Consider the following 17942-nt stretch of genomic DNA (forward strand, 5'->3'; position numbering starts at 1 on the left):
GGGTGGAATGGCTGCAACGGCCGCCGCTGCCGCTGGGGGGCGGGAGAGGAGGAGAGGAGGAGGGGTGAGGAAGAGATAAGGGCAGAGTGAGCAAAGGGGAGGGTACCTGAGGTGCCAGCTTCTCAGGTGGGGGCGGGGGAAGGTAGAAAGTTTAAGGGAAGAATCCAAGCCTTCTTCTTCTATGAAAACTTGGAGTGAGGAAAATTGACCCCGAAGGAGGAAGAAAGCTTGGACATAAGAGACCTCTGACCATTTGCTGTTTCTCCGTGTAAAACTATTAACATCGCAGAGAATTTGGAGATGAAAAGTACTGAGTTATGGCCATTTTGAGCCATTGTCTAATTCATATTGAGTCCAAATTTTAGTACAGAGCTTAATTAATCGCTTCCATTTTATCTCTCCCTTTAGGCCTAGCTTGCACAAGCTTTTTAAGAGGCAGGCCAAAGAGGGGTCGGGTGAAATGTGAGAAATTTTGGAAAATTTGGCAAAATACTGCCTGAGGGAAGGGGGTCCTTTTCAGAGGGCATCCCCCAGGGAAGGATTACTCCAACAGAGAATCGAAGTTCTGAGTCCTCGTAAGAGGGGAGAGCGAGAAATCCTGAGCTTAGACCAGGTTCTAATCCTAGTTCTAAGCGAGGGAAATTGACTGCACACCCCAGGCCTTACAGGAGTGGGGGCTGGGGGAATGCACTGGCCCGACTGAACACCCCAGGCCCCTATGATGGGGGCAATGAACCAGTCACGAGCGTCTCCCCAGTGTGCTTGAGGCAACAGAGACCTCTCTTACCAGTCTGATGTGTCAAGAATGAGATCCAATGTTGTGTACAGTGATGAGATCCGGCAAAGGGTTCTGGCTTTGTATTCATTGGGAAATGAGAAGTGCAAGGGGGAGCGAGAATGTGTCCTGGAGAGGCGTCTCTCAGGGCCACTCAGGTCAGAATGGAAAAAGGAGATTGTAGGAAAGAGAACGTAAGGAATGGGCAGAGGCAGTAAAAAGTGGAAGAAGTTCAGAAAAGAGAAGAGAGTTCAGAGGAAGGGTGGGGATCACAGCTCTTACCCAGAGAATGCAGGAGCAGCTGGTTTGGGCAACATGCTGATTCCTCACTTCCCTCCTCACACAGGGCACCCTGCCTGGTCTCTCTCTCTGAAATGAGAAGCACTGTCTCGATCCATTTCCAAGGTCTCGCAATTCCAAAGCTGCGCAATTCCTTTGGCCACAATCAATCAGATCTGGGTGGGAGGGAGTGATTGTAGACATGGCTGGAAGGGTGGAACAGTGCAGTATTTGGAAACCTGAACCCCATGCTGCTTTGTGGAGTTTGAGAGGTTTTGCCCTTTGTTCTGCATTGGGCTCAGCACCCAATTTGATCAAGTGCCCTCTACTTCAAGGGGAGTATGCCTGCTCCTTCCTTCCCCAGCTCGAGCAGCCTCAGCCTGGAGCCTGAGCCACCAGCGTCCGGTGCAGCTACCTCTGGGACAGCAGCCATCAGTAGCCTGGACAGTTATGTCTCCCTCAGGCCTCCTTTGGGGATTTTGGGAGGGAGCGAGAAGAGCAGGAGGAAGGAAGAGGTGCGAAAGTGCCCACCCCCTGGTGCTTTCCAGGGTGGGGGGCACACCTCGCTACCCGAGCAGGTGGGGGGCGCTGCTATGCAGAGTGCTTTCACTCTTCCCCATCCAGCTTCCGTATTGAGGGCTTTGACCTCTGGCCTCTTAGTGGTCCCTCTGGATTCCCTCCAGTTCTTTTGTCTCTCTCCTGGCTTCCACTTTCCCCTGCACAGGTGGTGGGGGCGAGCTGGAGACTATGGGGTTAGCTACTGCCTAGCTGCTGTCTTTTTTTTTTCCCACCTGCTGGCAAGGCTGGAGCCCTGGCTGTTGGCGGTGCTAAGACTGCTGTAGAGAAAAACATGCCAGAGGAGAAGACCCATCAGTTCTTTTATGAAGGACCACCAGCCCGCCCCAGGAGGAAGGGACGGCCAGGCTCCAGATCTGATTCTCCCTTTGGTATCCCAGAGCCTCAGCCTGGCAAGGTGAACCCAGGCGGCCGGTGGGAGAGGGGGTGCCCGAGTCTGCTCTTCCAGCCAAAGGGAACTTTAACATGGGTGTTTGGATCTGGCTCTGGAGCGGCAGGCAATCGGGGGCTGGTGAGGGTGATTGGAGCGGCGTTGGGGGAGGGAAGGAGAAGCGCCCCTCTGCCTGGAAGTTGAAGAGCGGAGTGGGGTCACGAACCCGTGTCTTGGGTCACTAGCCCGCAGCCGGAGTGCTCAGATCGAGCGCCCCACCAGGGCCAGTGCCCGGATTCGGACGCGTAGGAGAGCAGGTGGCTTCAGTCGACAAGCGAGCAGGTCTAGAGCTGATCAGTCGCGGGCAGGGCAGCCAAAGTGGGAAGAGGCCGAGGTAGAAGAGGAGGCTGCTAGGCAAGAATGAGATTAGTTGTCGGAGTTTCTGGTTTCATTTTAATCACGTGCCTTGGGCATCCAGAGCGGAGCTTTCTGATTCCTGGGGCCCCTACAACCTTTGTGTTCAAATTATTCTTGCAGAGAGAGCTGGTCATTTCAAATTTCCATTCGCTGCTGATGCTTCGCTAGGAGGGAAGCCCAGTGGAGCTGTTGTGCCTGAGGAGTGCTGACAAAGGAGCGCCACACAATGAAAAATTTTAGAGTCCTTTATTGATGACGGTGAGAGTGGACTCATGCCCCAAAGAACCCCGAAGCTCAAAGCAACAGGGTTTATAAAGGCAAAAACCACAAAATTGGGAGGGGAATACATGGTTGCTAGGATCAGGGGGGAAGACATGGTTACCAGGGTCAAGCTAACCTAAAACCCATGTGAAACTAATATCAATTATAATCTTGACAATACCAGTTACAAGCTTAACAATTTCAATTATAAAAGACATTAATCCAGGTATTGGCTTAAATCCTATGTAGGACACAGACAAATTACAGTTTTATCATAAACCCAGGTGCAGCCTATCCACTTCCAAGCTTGAGTGATCATGCTAGGGGGTTTCTCTATGCTTTGCCAAGTGTGATGTAATGGACTGCTATTGTCCGAGTCTTTTAGATCATAGTTTCAGACCAGAGTCTCACTGTGGCTGGAGTGCCTTTCCAGGATGGAGTCTCAGGTGCTCCAGAATGGAGTCCCTACTGTCAACGTGTTACTTCAGAGCCCTCATCTGGCAGGGGTCCCCCAGAGAGTTGCGGGTACTACTACATGGTTCCTGGCAGCGCTGAGGAGTGTGTGGACTAACCTGGCTCTCCCTGCAGCTGCCAGCTCTGCTTTGGGAACCAGGGACAGGTGATATTGGAAGTTGTCCCAAAGCCCCCAGTCTTCTTCCTTTTCCCCAACGCCCTCCCCCATTCCCCTGTTCCCCACTTAGGCTTCTCTCACTGAGCCCCCTTTCCTGTGCCTTAGGACCTCCCTGAAGTGGCCAAAGAGGACTCCTAGCAGCAGCACATGGACAAGGAGCGAGTGGCCAGCTGCATTTGCAATGTGACAGCTTCTCCTGGCACCTTGGGGTTCTGCTAAGGTTCAGAAATAAAAAATCCTAATTATAATCATAAAGAAAGGTCAAAGGAAAGGAATAAAAGGTTGTTCTGTAGATTAGGCAGGGCTGCGGTCCAGCTTCCCTGGATTGGACATTTGGACTTTGATTTACTATCTAGACTTGCAGACTTAGAACTAACTCAAGAGAGGCCATTTGGTGTAACCAGTTAAAAAGAGAGCAGTGTAATCATGATGTTTATTAGAGATTTGGGATTTTATATGGAAAAAAGTGTCAATTTTTTCAACTTCCCTTTCCATTTACCTCCCCAAGACCTTGTTAGAGTTTATGCTACCTGAAAGATGTCAATTACAAAAAAAAAAAAAAAAAAAACCCACTTCAGGACTACAATTTCCAGCCTTTTAAGCTCCAGCTTAAAAGAGACTGCTTTGGAATTTTTTTTGACATGGGAAGTAATTCAATGATTTAAAAGTAACTGAAAGCAAAGAGCCCATTGTTCTTTTTTATTATTTATATTTGAAGATTTTTATCTTATTTATTTATTTATTGAGAGAGAGAGAGGAGGGGGCATTTCTTATCTGCCAGTCCATTCCCCAAATGCCCACAACGATTGGGACAGAAACTGGCTGCTGAGAACTCAATGTAGGTCTCCCACACAGACGGCAGGAACCAGATTATTTGAGCCATACCTGCTGCCTCCTAGGATCTGTGTTAACAGGAAGCTGGAGTTAGGAGCAAGAGCTGGGTATTGAAATCAGGTGCTCTGGTGTGGGACATCAATATCTTAATTGGTGTCATAACCGCTAAACCAAATGCGTGCCCCTTAATGAGTTGAATTTTTGTTATTAACTGTCAGTAGGAGGCAGTACCAACTCCTGTTGTATAGACTTGATTTATAATGAATATTTATGTAGAAGTTTCATTGGGCGTGATTTTTACTGCCTGTTTGTAAATGTGGTGAGAATCATTCTGTTCTAAAGTGAAGATCAGAAGCAAAAATTTAAAGCTTAAACTAAGTAATCTTAATATATTCCAAATAAGTGACCAAATTGCCAGAACAGAGTAGAACCAATATTTTCAAGTAGTTTTAGGAAACAGTATGACTTGATATCTTTACCTTTTATATGGACTATTATTTAAAATTTTAATGAATAAAATATATACATAAATAATAATTTAGATTTATCCTCAAATATCACTGAATTAGATGAGTGAATTTTGTCCTATATTCAGATTATAATTACTAACATTTAGAATAAGTCTGATCCTTACTCCTCCAGTAATGATTTATTTGAATCTATTTCCTGTGCATTTATGACTAATCTGGTCCATTACTAAATGTTTATCCTATTTATGCATTTCATTACTCTAACTTTTAAAAACTCATGATTGTTTTTTGAAAGATTTATTTATTTATTTGAAAGGCAGAGTTATGGGGTTAGGGGGAGAGAGAGAGAGAGAGAGAGAGAGGTCTTCCATCCCACTGGTTCACCTCCCAAATGGCTGCAATGGCCAGAGCTGTGCTGATCTGAAGCCAGGAGCCAGGAACTTCTTCTGGGTCTCCCATTTGGTTACCATGGCCCAAGTACTTGGGCCATCTTTGGTTACTTTCCCAGGTACATTAGCAGGGAGCTGGATCAGAAGTGGAGCAGCCTGGACTCAAACAAGCGCCCATATAGGATACCTGCACCGTAGCTGGTGGCAGCTTAACCCACTATGCCACAGCCCCATCCCCAAACTCATGATTCTTGAATGAACATTCCAGAAGCAAGGTTAATTTTATCTCATAAGGAGGGTATGAGGATTAAACAGAGGAAGCTTTATAAAGTGCCTAGCATAATATCTGGAATTTATTAAGACTCTATAAGTGTTCTTTTCTTTTTCATTTCTTTTTTAAAAATATTCATTTATTTGGAAGGCAGAGTGACAGGTGTGTGTGTGTGTGTGGAGAGAGAGAGAGAGAAAGAGAGAGAGAGAGAGAGAGAGAGAGAGGAGGTGATATCTTCCATCATCTGGTTCACTTCCCAATTGGCCACAACAGCTGGGTCCATGCCAGAATGGCCAGAGCTGTGCTGATCCGAAGCCAGAATCCAAGAACTCCATCTGGGTTTCCCGTGTAAGTGACAAGGACCCAAGTACTTGGGCCATCATCTGCTGGCTTTCCAGGTGCATTAGCAGGAAGCTGTATCAGAAGTGCAGAGCAGCAAAGACTCCAATTGGCACTCTGATATGGGATGCAGATGTCCCAAGCATCAGTTTAACTTGCTGTGCCACAACTCCCACCCCTCCACTTTACTTCTGATTTCATGAATAGTTACAAATATGTTCTGATCTGCACAATGTTAGGAACTCTTAAAGTCTTGGATGCTCTTTGGAAAGATACCTGTTTTGAATTTCCAGATGGACATGTTATCATTTTTAAATGATCAACAAGAGGTTCTGTAAGTCAGGAAAATTAAACTCTGTTAATAAAATTAGTCATTGGAAATAATTCATTATATTAAAAAACCTTGGGATTTGCAGTCCGGCATTGTGGTTCAGTGGGTTAAGCTAGTGCCCATGATACTGGCATCCCATATCAGAGAACAGGTTCAAGTCCCAGCTACTCTGCTTCTGATCTAGCTCCCTGCTAATGCACTTGGGAAAGCAGCCAACGATTGCCCAAGTGCTTGGGCCTCTGCCATCCACATGGGAAGCCCAAATGGAGTTCCCAGCTCCTGGCTTAGCCTGGTCCAGCCCTGTATGTTGTGGCCATTTGGGGAGTAAACCAGTGGATGGAACATTTCTTTCTCTCTGTCTCTCTCTCTTTCTCTGTCACTCTGCCTTTAAAATAAATAAAAATAAGGCTTTTTAAAAAGCCTTGAGACTTGGAAATTATTAGGGAGATAACTGGGACAACTTAGATTCTTATGCTAGAATGCAGATTGTTACAAGAGAGGATTGTTTAGTTTCTCAGATCTCTCTCTCTCTCTCTCTCTCTCTCTCTGTGTGTGTGTGTGTGTGAGAGAGAGAGAGAGAGAGAGAGAGAGAGATTTTCCATCTTTTGGTCACTCCCCAAATAGCCTTAATAGCCAGGGCTGGGCCAGGCTGAAGCCAGAAGCCAAAGACCCCATGTAGCTCTCCTTCAGGATATATAGTGAATAAAGTATATATTTCTATTTAAATCTTCTTTAATTTATTTTAGTACTCTTCTTTCGTTTTCAAGGTATGGGTCTTATACATTTTCCATCAAATTTATCACTAAATATTTCACATTTTTTATGTTTCACATATTTTAAAATTTAAATATCCAGTTATTTATGGCTAATATATAAAAGGCAATTGGTTCTTGTGTATTGACGCTAGATCCTGTAACCTTACTAATTTTTTTTTTTGACAGGCAGAGTGGACAGTGAGAGAGAGAGAGACAGAGAGAAAGGTCTTCCTTTGCCGTTGGTTCACCCTCCAATGGCCGCCGCTGCAGGCGCGCTGCGGCCGGCGCACCGCGCTGATCCGATGGCAGGAGCCAGGAGCCAGGTGCTTTTCCTGGTCTCCCATGGGGTGCAGGGCCCAAGCACCTGGGCCATCCTCCACTGCACTCCCTGGCCACAGCAGAGAGCTGGCCTGGAAGAGGGGCAACCGGGACAGAATCCGGCGCCCCGACCGGGACTAGAACCCGCTGTGCTGGCGCCGCTAGGCGGAGGATTAGCCTAGTGAGCCGCAGCGCCGGCCAACCTTACTAAATTTTTTAGTTGTAATTTTTTGCATGTTCTAGATTTTCTCTTTGGACAATATGTCATCCGTGAGTAATGAGAGTTTGTTTTCCTTTCCAGTCTGGATACCTTTTTCTCTTGCCTTATTTCATTGATTAGGATTTCTTCGCTGAATAGATGTGGTAAAGGAGATAGCTTTGTCGTGTTTCTGATGTCAAGGAGAAAGCATAAGTCCCTCATTGTTAAGCCTGATGTTAGCTGTCTTTGGTATTTACCCTTCATCAGACTGAGGAAGATTCCTTCTATTCATAGTTTGCTAAGAGATTTAATCAGAAGTGGATAATGCATTTTTCTAATTCTTTTCTCTGTATAGATGATATGGTTTTTCTTTTATTCTTTGGTTAATATGCTGAATTACAATGATTAATTTTGATGGTTAAACCTAGTTTACATTTCTCAGATAAACCTCATGTAGTCATAATAAATTATTTTTATATTGTTAGAATCAATTTGTTAAAGCTTTAAAAGATATTTATTTATTATTTTATTCATTTAAAAGGTTGAGGGGGTTGATTTCCCATCATGATTCATTATCCAAATAGCTGGGGTTGTGCTCGGCTGAAGCCAGGAGCCTGGATCTCCAACCAGGTCTCCCACATGGGTGGCAGTGGCCCAAGCACTTGGGCCATCTTCTTCTGCCTTCCCAGGTACATTACAAGGGAGCTGGATTGGAAGTGGAGCAGCTGGAACTCAAAGCCGCCCGCTCATATCGGATGCCAGCATCACAGGCAGCAGCTTAATCCACCAAACAACAATGCCAGCCTTAAGACTTTCTTTTTTATTTATTTAACAGTCAGAGTTAGAGAGAGAGAGAGACAGAGAGAAAGGTCTTCCTTCTGTCGGTTCACCCCCCAAATGGCTGCTATGGCTGGCGCTGAGCTGATCCAAAGCCAGGAGCCAGGTGCTTCCTCCTGGTCTCCCATGCGGGTGCAGGGACCCAAGCACCTGGACCATTCTCCACTGCCTTCCCGGGCCACAGCATAGAGCTGGACTGGAAGAGGAGCAACTGGGACTAGAACCCGGCACCCATATGGGATGCCAGCGCCGCAGGTGGAGGATTAACCAAGTGAGCCACAGTGCCGGCCCCCAGCCTTAAGATTTTAAAAATCTAACTTCTTGAATGAGATTGGTCTTTAGTTTTTATTTCTTGTAATGTCTTTGTCTGATCCTGGTATGAGGGTAATGTTGGCCTCATAGAGTGAGTTGGGAAGTATTCTTGTTTTCTCTGTTTTTTGGAAGAGTTCATATAGACTGTAATTGTTTCTTGGGAGAATTTGTCATGTAGTCTGGGATCAAGGTTTCCTTTGTGGGAAGCTTTTTAAACTATAAATTAATTTTTGTTGTGGCTATACAACTATTTTTTAAAGATTTATTTATTTATTTGAAGGCAGCGTTACAGAGAGGTAGAGGAAGAGAGTTCTTCCATCCGCTGGTTCACTCCCCAGATGACTTCAACGGCTGGAGCTGAGCTGATCCGAAGTCAGGAGCCAGGAGCTTCTTCTGGGTCTCCCACGCGGGTGCAGGGGCCCAAGCACTTGGTTAATCTTCCACTGATTTCCCAGGCCATTGAGTACTTGAAATTGAGATGTGTTATAAGTATAAAATACACAAAACTTAGTGTAACAATCTTAAAATAGTTCATTAAGTTTTATATTTACATGCTGAAATGATAATATTTTGGATATATTGGGTTATATAAGATATTAAAAATTTTAAACTGGCTATGAATGGGAGGTGATAGGGAAAGATCTGGGGAGTGACACAAGGTTAGACTTTCTTTTTTTATTAACCTGAGAAGAACATGAGACTGAAATCAGGGATAAATGGAGAGGGGACAGTGGCTCCTCAGGAGCAGTCAGGGGCAGTGGGGCAGGGAACGAGGAGGCAGCAAGTATATAAGGAATGCTCTTGACTTTGTCCTTCTCCCCTGGAAGAGCATTCTGTGCCCTCGGGGCGGCCTCTGGGATAGGCACCCCCCAAAATCTTAGGTAGAGTCTGGTGGAAGGGGGCAATATAAGCCTAGTAAAGCTGCAGTTTGTAGAATACTGGGGAACATGCTCGGCTGTTTTGATCACACCCTACTTGTGCTTGTTTACTCCTGTACTGTGTTTTTTAAGAGCTGGTTTTATTTTTTATTTGAAAGTCAGAATTACAAAGAGAAAGGAGAAGCAGAGAGAGAGAGAGAGGTCTTCCATCTGCTCGTTCACTCCCCAGTTGGTTGCAACGGCTGGAGCTGTGCCGATCTGAAGGCAGGAGCCAAATGTTTCTTCCGGGTCTCCCACACGGGTGCAGGGGCCCAAGGACTTGGGTCATCTTCTACTGGTTTCCCAGGCCATAGCAGAGAGCTGGATTGGAAGAGGAACAGCCGGGACTCGAACTAGTGCCAATATGGGATGCTGGCACTGCAGGCGGCGGCTTTACCCCACTCCTGTACTGTTTAACGACGTGCACTCAGGCTGGGTGGTGCAGATTACCTACAGGCACCATTGGTCTCTCCCTAAAGTAGAATAAAGCCATGTCTCTCCCAATCAGACTTCAAGCTTTTTTTTTTTTTTTGGGGGGGGGGTGGTTATTGAACATCATGTGGAAGCCTTCTTGGACTTCAGACCCACTCATAGCATGAAAAGGTAAGATGAGGTTCATGCAGCATTTTATACCATTATGGAAAAAATGGAAAGACTGAAAGGAAAGACACAAAATGTTAACGCTGGTATCTGGGTAGCAGGGATGACACACTTTATTTTTATTTCATTTCATATTTTTGTCTTTTGGTGTATGTTTTACAAGTTCTTTTATTTTCCTTACCCTCTGTAAAGGTACATACTTTTTAAAAGCAGGAAGAAGTATTTATTGTGGAAATAAAAGCAGAAAATCTGGGATGGTCATTGTGGTGCAGTGGATTAGGCTCCCACTTAAGACATCTGCTCGCATCCCATATTAGAGTGCTGGGCCAAGTCCAGCTTCTCCACTTCTGATCCATCTTTGTGCTGATGCATCCTGGGGAAGCAGCATATGATAGCTCAAGTGCGTGCATGCCTGCCACTCAGGAGGGAGTCATGGATAGAGTTCTGGGCTCCAGACTTTGGCCTGGTACAGCCCTGGCTGTTGTAAGCATTTGGAAAGCTAACCAGAGGAAAGATATTTCTCTCTCTTCTCTCTATTTCTCTCTTTCTCTCTGCCCTTTAGGTAGATGAAAAGAAATAAACATTTTATTTATTTATTATTTTTATTTATTTGACAGGTAGAGTTATAGACAGTGAGAGAGAGGCAGAGAGAAAGGTCTTCCTTCCGTTGGTTCACTCCCCAAATGGCTGCCATGGCCGGCGCTGTGCCGATCCGAAGCCAGGAGCCAGGTGCTTCCTCCTGGTCTCCCATGAGGGTGCAGGGGCCCAAGCACTTGGGCTATCCTCCACTGCCCTCCCGGGCCACGGCAGAGAGCTGGACTGGAAGAGGAGCAACTGGGACTAGAACCCGGCACCCATATGGGATGCCGGCACCACAGGCAGAGGATTAGCCAAGTGAGCCACGGTGCCAGCCCAAATAAACATTTTTTAAAAAAACAGAAAGTCTGTTTCCTTATGCGGGAGGACCATAAGGCCACTAACTCCAGCACAGAAGGCCACTGCATGGGTACATGCGCTAGGAACAAGCACATCACGTGAACTATACTGTAAGCACATGTATACTCACAGTGAGGACCAGAATGATGCCCCCCAGACTAGTAGGTAGTGGGGGCAGATGTTTGGCACGGTTGTTAAAATGCTGCTTTTGGGGACAGCATTGTGGTGTAGCAAATAAAGCCACTATCTGTGAAGCTGGCATCTCATATGGGCACTGGTTCGTGTCCTGGCTGCTCTACTTCCTATCCAGCTCCTTTCTGATGGCCTAGAAAAAGCCATGGAAAATGGCCCAAGTACTTGGGCCCCTGCTACCCATGTATGAAACCCAGAAGAAGCTACTGGCTCCTGGCTTCAGTCTTGCCCAGCCCTGGCCATTGCAGCCATCTGTCTCTGTCTCTCTCTCTCTCTTCCTCTCTCCCTCTCTCTGTAACTCTGCCTTTGAAATAAAAAAAAATCTTTTTAAAAAATCTCTTTTTTGGGAGGCTGGTGCTGTAGTGAAGTAGATTAAGCCTTCGCCTGTGGTGCAGCATCCCATATGGACACAAGTTCACATTAGCTCCCCACTAATGGCCTGGGAAAGCAGTGGAAGATGGCCCAACCTTTTGGGCCCTTGCACCCACGTCATGGGAGACCTGGAAGCAGCTCCTGGCTCCTGGCTTTTGATCGGCTCAGCTCCTGCTGTTGCAGCCATTTGGGGAGTGAACCAGTGGATGGAAGACCCCTCTCTCTGTCTTGCCTCTCAAAGAAATAAACACATCTTTTAAAAAAATTGTTTTTGCAAGTTAATTTGAAACCTATAGGTACTGACCCCATGAGAGTAGAGGAGACATTTTTCTTCTGTGACTTCTTCTGGGAGCAAAATAATTATGATGGTGGTGGGAGCAGCCATTCGGTGCAGTGGTGAAGATGTTATTTGGAATGCCTACATCCCGTATCTCAGTGCCAGGGTTTGAGTCCCCACTTTGCCTCCAATTCTGGCTTCCAGCTAATGTGCACCCTTGGAGGCAGTAGGTGATGGCTCAAGAAATTGGATTCTTGCCACCCATGTGGGAGACTTGGGTTGAATTACTCTTGGCTTCAACCTGACCCAGCACCAGCTGTTGGGAGTGAGCCAATGGATGAGAACCGCCCCCTCACTTTGAAATAAATAAAATAAACACATTTCAAATAAAAAAGAAACTATGATGTAAGGTCTGTGAAGACCAGTTGAAGGGTTGTCAAGCTGTGGAAAAAAATATTGCCAGGATGGAGGATATATAGGAGTGCTATTAAGGAGAGGAAGCAGAAAGGAAGTCAACTATCATTTGCTAATTTGCTAAGCATGTGCTGCTAAGTTCCCAACTCTGGGCTAAGAGTATTAGACTGTCTGGCTCAGAAGTATTGTGAAATTCAAAGTCACAAGGCTAGAAAGTGATGGAATTTGTCTTCAAAAGGTCTTCTGGCAAACCCACTCTTAAGTATAAATACCTAAAAGAATTCAACACTGTTACTCAAACATACTAGTACACCCATATTTGTAGCAGCACTATTCATAACAGCCCGAATGTTCATCAATGGATGAACGGATAAAGAAATCATGGTGAAAACATACACTGGGAGGTTAGTTAGCCATACAAAGGGATTCGTTACTTGGATGGACCTCAAAATTGTGCTAAGGGAAAGAAGCCAGACACATAAGGTCATGTAGTGTATAATTCCATTTATATGAGATTTTCAGAATAGATAAATCCATAGAGATGGAAAGCAGACTGGTGGTTTCCAGGGGCACTGGGGCTGGAGAAATGGGGAGCAATCGCTTCGTGGGTATGGAGTATGAAAATGTTGGGTGATGAAAGTGGTTGTACAACATTGTCAAGGTGTTAAATGCCACTGAATTGTTCATGTAAAAATCACAAACTTTTAGGGGCTGGTGTTGTGGTGTAGCAGGTAAAGCTACTACCTGCAAAGCCAGCATTCCATATGGAGGTTGGCTGAAGTCACAGCTGCTCCTCTTCCGATCCAGCTCTCTGCTTATGGCCTGGGAAAGCAGTGGAAGAAGGCCCAAGTCTTTGGGCCCCTGCATCCACCTGGAAGACCTGGAAAAAGCTCCTATCTCCTGGCCTTGGCTTGGCCCAGCTCCGGCCATTGTGGCCATTTGCTGCGTGAACCAGAGGCTGGAAGACCTTTCTATCTGTCTCTCCCTCTTTCTGTACCTCTATCTCTCAAATAAATAAATGATCTTTTAAAAAAAAAAAGAGAATGTTGGGTGATGAAAATAGTTGTACAATGACGTTGAGGTGTTAAATGCCACTGAATCGTTCATTTTTTAAAAAAAGATTTATTTACTTATTTGAAAGGCAGAGTTACAGAGAGGCAGGGAGAGATAGAGATAGAGATAGAGATAGAGATAGAGATAGAGATAGAGATAGAGAGAGAGAGAGAGAGAGAGAGAGGTCTTCCATCCGCTGGTTCACTCCCCAGAAGGCTGCAAAGGTCAGAGCTGTGCCGATCCAAAGCCAGAAGCCAGGAGCTTCTGGGTCTCCCACGTGGGTGCAGGGGCCCAAGCACTTGGGCCATATTCTACTGCTTTCTGAGGCCATAGCAGAGAGCTGGATTGGAAGTGCAACAACTGGGACTCGAACTGGCGCCCATATGGGATGCCAGCACTGCAGGTGGTGGCTTTACCCACTATACCACAGTGCCAGTCCCCGCTGAATCATTCATATTAAAATTGTAAACTTTTAGGGGCTAGCACTGCAATGCAGTGGATAAAGCCACTGCCTGCAATGCCAGCATCCCATATAGACACCGGTTCAAGTCCCAGCAGCTCCACTTCTGATCCAGCTCCCTGCTAATGCACCTGGGAAAGCAGCAGAAGATGGCCCAAGTGTTTGGGCCCTGCACCCACCTGGGAGACCCAGAAGAAACTCCTGGCTTCGAATCAGTCCAGTTCTGGCCATTTCGGCCATTTGGGGAGTGAACAAGCAAATTAAAGATCTCTCTGTGTGTCTCTTCTTTTTCTCTGTAGCTCTTTCAAAATAAATAAATAAATCTTTAAAAAAAAAGTCATATAAAAAAGCTCCTTTTAAAAAATTTATTTGAGGGGCTGGCACTGTGGCATAGCGGGTAAAGCTGCTGCCTGCAGTGCCGGCATCCCATATGGGTGCCGGTTTGAATCCCTGCTGCTCCTCTTCCGATCCAGCTCTCTGCTATGGCCTGGGAAAGCAGTGAAAGATGGCCCAAGTCCTTGGGCCCCTGCACCTGCGTGGGAGACCCAGAAGAAGCTCCTGGCTCCTGGCTTCGGATTGGCACAGCTCCGGCCATTTCAGCCAACTGGGGAGTGAAGCAGCAGATGGAAGACCTCTCTCTCTCTCTCTCTCTCTGCCTCTCCTTCTCTCTATGTAACTCTGACTTTCAAATAAATATATCTTTAAAAATTTTATTTGAAAGGCACACACACACACACACACACAGAGAGACATCTTCCATGGGCAGGTCCATTCCCCAAATGCTTCCAGCTCATTCTGGGTCTCTTATACGTGGGTAGCAGGCACCTAAGTAATTGAGTATTCTCACTGGATCAGAAGCGGAGCTGGGACTCAAACCTAGGGACTCCAATAAGGGATACAGGTGTTCCAAGCAACATCTTAACCACTATACCAAATTCCTGTCTCGCAAAACTCCTCATAACAAAGTTTATGTGGATGGTAAGTGTGATTAGCTGGTGTGTGGTAGTGGTTGAGATAGCAAAAATAGTCTTGTAGAAAAGCTAAGACTGGTTTGTTCATGGAGAGAGCCATAATTCCACAAGGTTTAGTGACCTGAATGTAAGGGGAGTGATAAGCTCAGGCCACAGCGAGACATACGATTCAGTTGGAGAGAGCATAGTCCTTTCAAGTGAGAATGACACTTAGCTACAACCCCCACGCCCCCCAAAAAACTGGCTGAAAGCAAGTGTTCTGCTGAGATCTAAATGGAAGGGAATTCCAATTTTGAAATGCATGCAGATGTTTCTCATATTATCTGTATTGAAGTAAGCAAGTTTTTGAAGTTAACAAGGGTATTAAAGTTGAGAGCAGGACAGCATTGTAAAAAGCCTGGGCTCTCAAGTCTGACTGGAACCTAAGTCCCAGCTGTGCCACTTATCAAATTACTCTCTTAACCTTTTATAGCCTCAGTATTTTCAAATGTCAAAAGGGAAAAATAGGGGCTGGCAAGGCACAGTGGGTAAAGCTGCAGCCTGCAGTGCCGGCATCCCACATGGGTGCCGGTTCTAGTTCTGGCTGCTCCTCTTCTGATCCAGCTCTCTGCTATGGCCTGGGAAAGCAGTAGAAGATGGCCCAAACCCTTGGGTCCCTGCACCCACGTGGAAGACTCAGAAGAAGCTCCTGGGTTCGGATCAGCGCAGCTCCAGCTGTTGCGGCCATCTGGGGGAGTGAACCAGCAGATGGAAGATCTCTTTCTCTCTGCCTCTCTGTAACTCTTTCAAATTAATAAATAAATTTTTTAAAAAAGGGAAAAATAATAGTATGTCTTATATGGTAGTTGGATCTCTTTGTACCCTTGTTGGTACATGATGTTTTCTACAAAACCATCGAACACTATTTGTATGCCTGACAAAATTTTTAAATGAAAAAAAAAAACACAAAAACAAATTGTGAACCAAAATGCAAACAATCCTTCTGGAACAAAAGAGTAACAAATATTTATTCATTCAACGAGTAATCATTTTAGGGCCAAGTGCCTTGCACTCCCTGCATTTTACTTATTAAATACGGACAAAGAATCCTAACTATAATCGCGTACTACCACATGATTAACAAACCTTCGCGAGAGGCCTACCAATCAGAGGTAGTTCATTGGCTAAGGGAATCATGCAGGGTTATCCTTTCCAGAGGCCTCAGGAGCTATAACTAGAAGCCAGTTGTCTAGGCCGGTGCCACGGCTCACTAGGCTAATCCTCCACCTGCGGCACCGGCACCCTGGGTTCTAGTCCTGGTCGGGGCGCCGGATTCTGTCCTGGTTGCTCCTCTTCCAGGCCAGCTCTCTGCTGTGGCCCGGGAAGGCAGTGGAGGATGGCCCAAGTGCTTGGTCCCTGCACCCCATGGGAGACCAGGATAAGTACCTGGCTCCTGGCTTCGGTCCGCACCCGGTGCGTGGGGGGTGAACCAATGGAAAAGGAAGACGTTTCTCTCTCTCTCTCTCTCACTGTCCAATCTGCCTGTCAAAAAAAAAAAAAAAAAAGCCAGTTGTCTGGCTTTCTTCATTTGCTGGCAAGTTGTGAGGGGCCGGTTAAAGGGGACTCCCCTGTTAGCATTTCTCCTCTTTGTAGTCTGTCTTTTTAACTTCTTATGATTCCCTTGTTTGTTTCCACCTAGCTCTTATCCAAATTCAGTTGCTGACTAAACTGGGAACTTTGATCTTGGGCCTGCAATTTTTCAGTTACTAATGTCTGCTATCCAATACAGGCTCTGGGCTTTCTTTGATTTTTCTTTCTTTCTTTTTTTTTTTTTTTTTTTTAAGAATGAAAGGAATTCTTAGGAGAATTTTTTTTTTTTTTGACAGGCAGAGTGGACAGTGAGAGAGAGAGACAGAGAGAAAGGTCTTCCTTTGCCGTTGGTTCACCCTCCAATGGCCGCCATGGCTGGCGCGCTGCGGCCAGCGCACCGCGGCGCCGGCTATGATTTTTATTTTCTTTCTGAGCTCAGGCACTTCACTATATTCCAGCACCCCCCTATCCTTCATTTTCCTCCTTTTTTTTTTTTTTGACAGAGTTAGATAGTGAGAGAGACAGAGAGAAAGGTCTTCCTTCCTTTGGTTCACCCCCCAAATGGCCCCTACGGCGGCGCTCTGCGCCAATCCGAAGCCAGGACCCAGGTGCAGGGGCTCAACCACCTGGGCCATCCTCCGGGCCACCACAGAGAGCTGGACTGGAAGAGGAACAGCCGGGACTAGAACTCGGTGCCCGTATGGGATGCCGGCGCCGCAGGCGGAGGATTAGCCAAGTGAGGCACGGCACCGACCCCCCTTTTTGTTTTAAATCGTTTCACCTTCCCTCTTTTACTCTGTACTCTGCGCGCCCCTCCTGCCCAGTTGCTCTGCCAGCCCCGCCCCTCGCGCCCCGCCCCTCGCGCCCCTCCCCTCGCGCCCCGCCCCTCGCGCCCCGCCCCGGTTGCTCTGCCAGCCCCGCCCCTCGCGCCCCGCGAGCCCCGCCTTTAACGCTCTGCCCCTCACTTCTCTCGCCCCACCCCTCACGCCCTTTGGGCTTTGCCCTTCTTGCTCTGCTCCACCTTTCCTAGTCTGTCCAAGTGCCAATCACGACGACACGTCGGTCCCTAATGGCGAATACGTTAACTACCTCTGGCTCCTTCTCCTTACACAATCCCGAAAGTCAGGTTGACCCCTCCCAGGCCTTCGAGTCCGAAGCTTGCCCTTCGCCGGTCCTTAGACCCCTGCCCCTTCTGTCTCTTATTTCGCGCCATTTTTTTAGGCTCGGAGGGGGTGGAGTTGCATCGACTGCGCCACCGTTGCCGAGACGACGCCTTAGTTACTTCCGTTGGTTTCAATACTTCCGGGTTGGCTTTGCGGTGGCGTTTCCGACTGTGGGAGCCTCGGCTTCCCAGTCGTCCGATGAGCCCGAGCAGGTGAGGGGGAACTCCTTGACTTCCAGGCTGGGGAGCGGGGCTGGGCCGCGCCAGGCCGCGCGGGGCCGTGCTGGCCTGGGAGGGGCTTAACGGTCCTTTGGTCTCTCTCTCCCCTCAGCCGAGTCCCTTCCCTGTCTTTCACTCTTCTGGCACCGGTGGTTTTACTTCTTCGATTGAGCCCTGCTTCCTCGACCCCCCTGGGAGGCCGCCTCCTTCAGGCGCCTCCCTTCTCTCCACGAACTCGCTCTGACAGCTGAGGAACTGGCAAGATCCTGCTACCCAGAGGGTGAATGGGTATCTTTCCCGGAATAATCCTAATTTTTCTAAGGGTGAAGTTTGCAACGGCGGCCGTGATTGTAAGCGGAGTAAGCAAACACCTCCATTGTACTGGTGTGAGGGATGCTATATGAAAGATGCTCCCCTTCAGTTTCCTTGCGCCCCC

The 17942-nt window shown here is 47.0% G+C and overlaps 1 protein-coding gene across 3 annotated transcripts in view; it reads left to right on the top strand.

Annotated features, from left to right (window-relative positions):
* Positions 1-17116: 17116 nt before the first annotated feature.
* Positions 17117-17942, top strand: part of SLC25A14 (solute carrier family 25 member 14) — a 44741-nt gene continuing 43915 nt past the window's right edge. The window contains exons 1-2 of one of the 3 annotated variants that reach the window (XM_002720292.5): positions 17179-17500; positions 17619-17865. In XM_002720292.5, the coding sequence (XP_002720338.1) occupies positions 17791-17865 (75 nt within the window). In that variant the 5' untranslated portion in view covers positions 17179-17500; positions 17619-17790. Of the gene's footprint in view, positions 17501-17618; positions 17866-17942 lie in introns of all 3 variants that reach the window. The other 2 variants (XM_008273188.4, XM_008273187.4) reach the window with 2 other exon arrangements.

Source organism: Oryctolagus cuniculus, chromosome X, assembly GCF_964237555.1.
Source record: "Oryctolagus cuniculus chromosome X, mOryCun1.1, whole genome shotgun sequence".
Taxonomy (NCBI): domain Eukaryota; kingdom Metazoa; phylum Chordata; class Mammalia; order Lagomorpha; family Leporidae; genus Oryctolagus; species Oryctolagus cuniculus.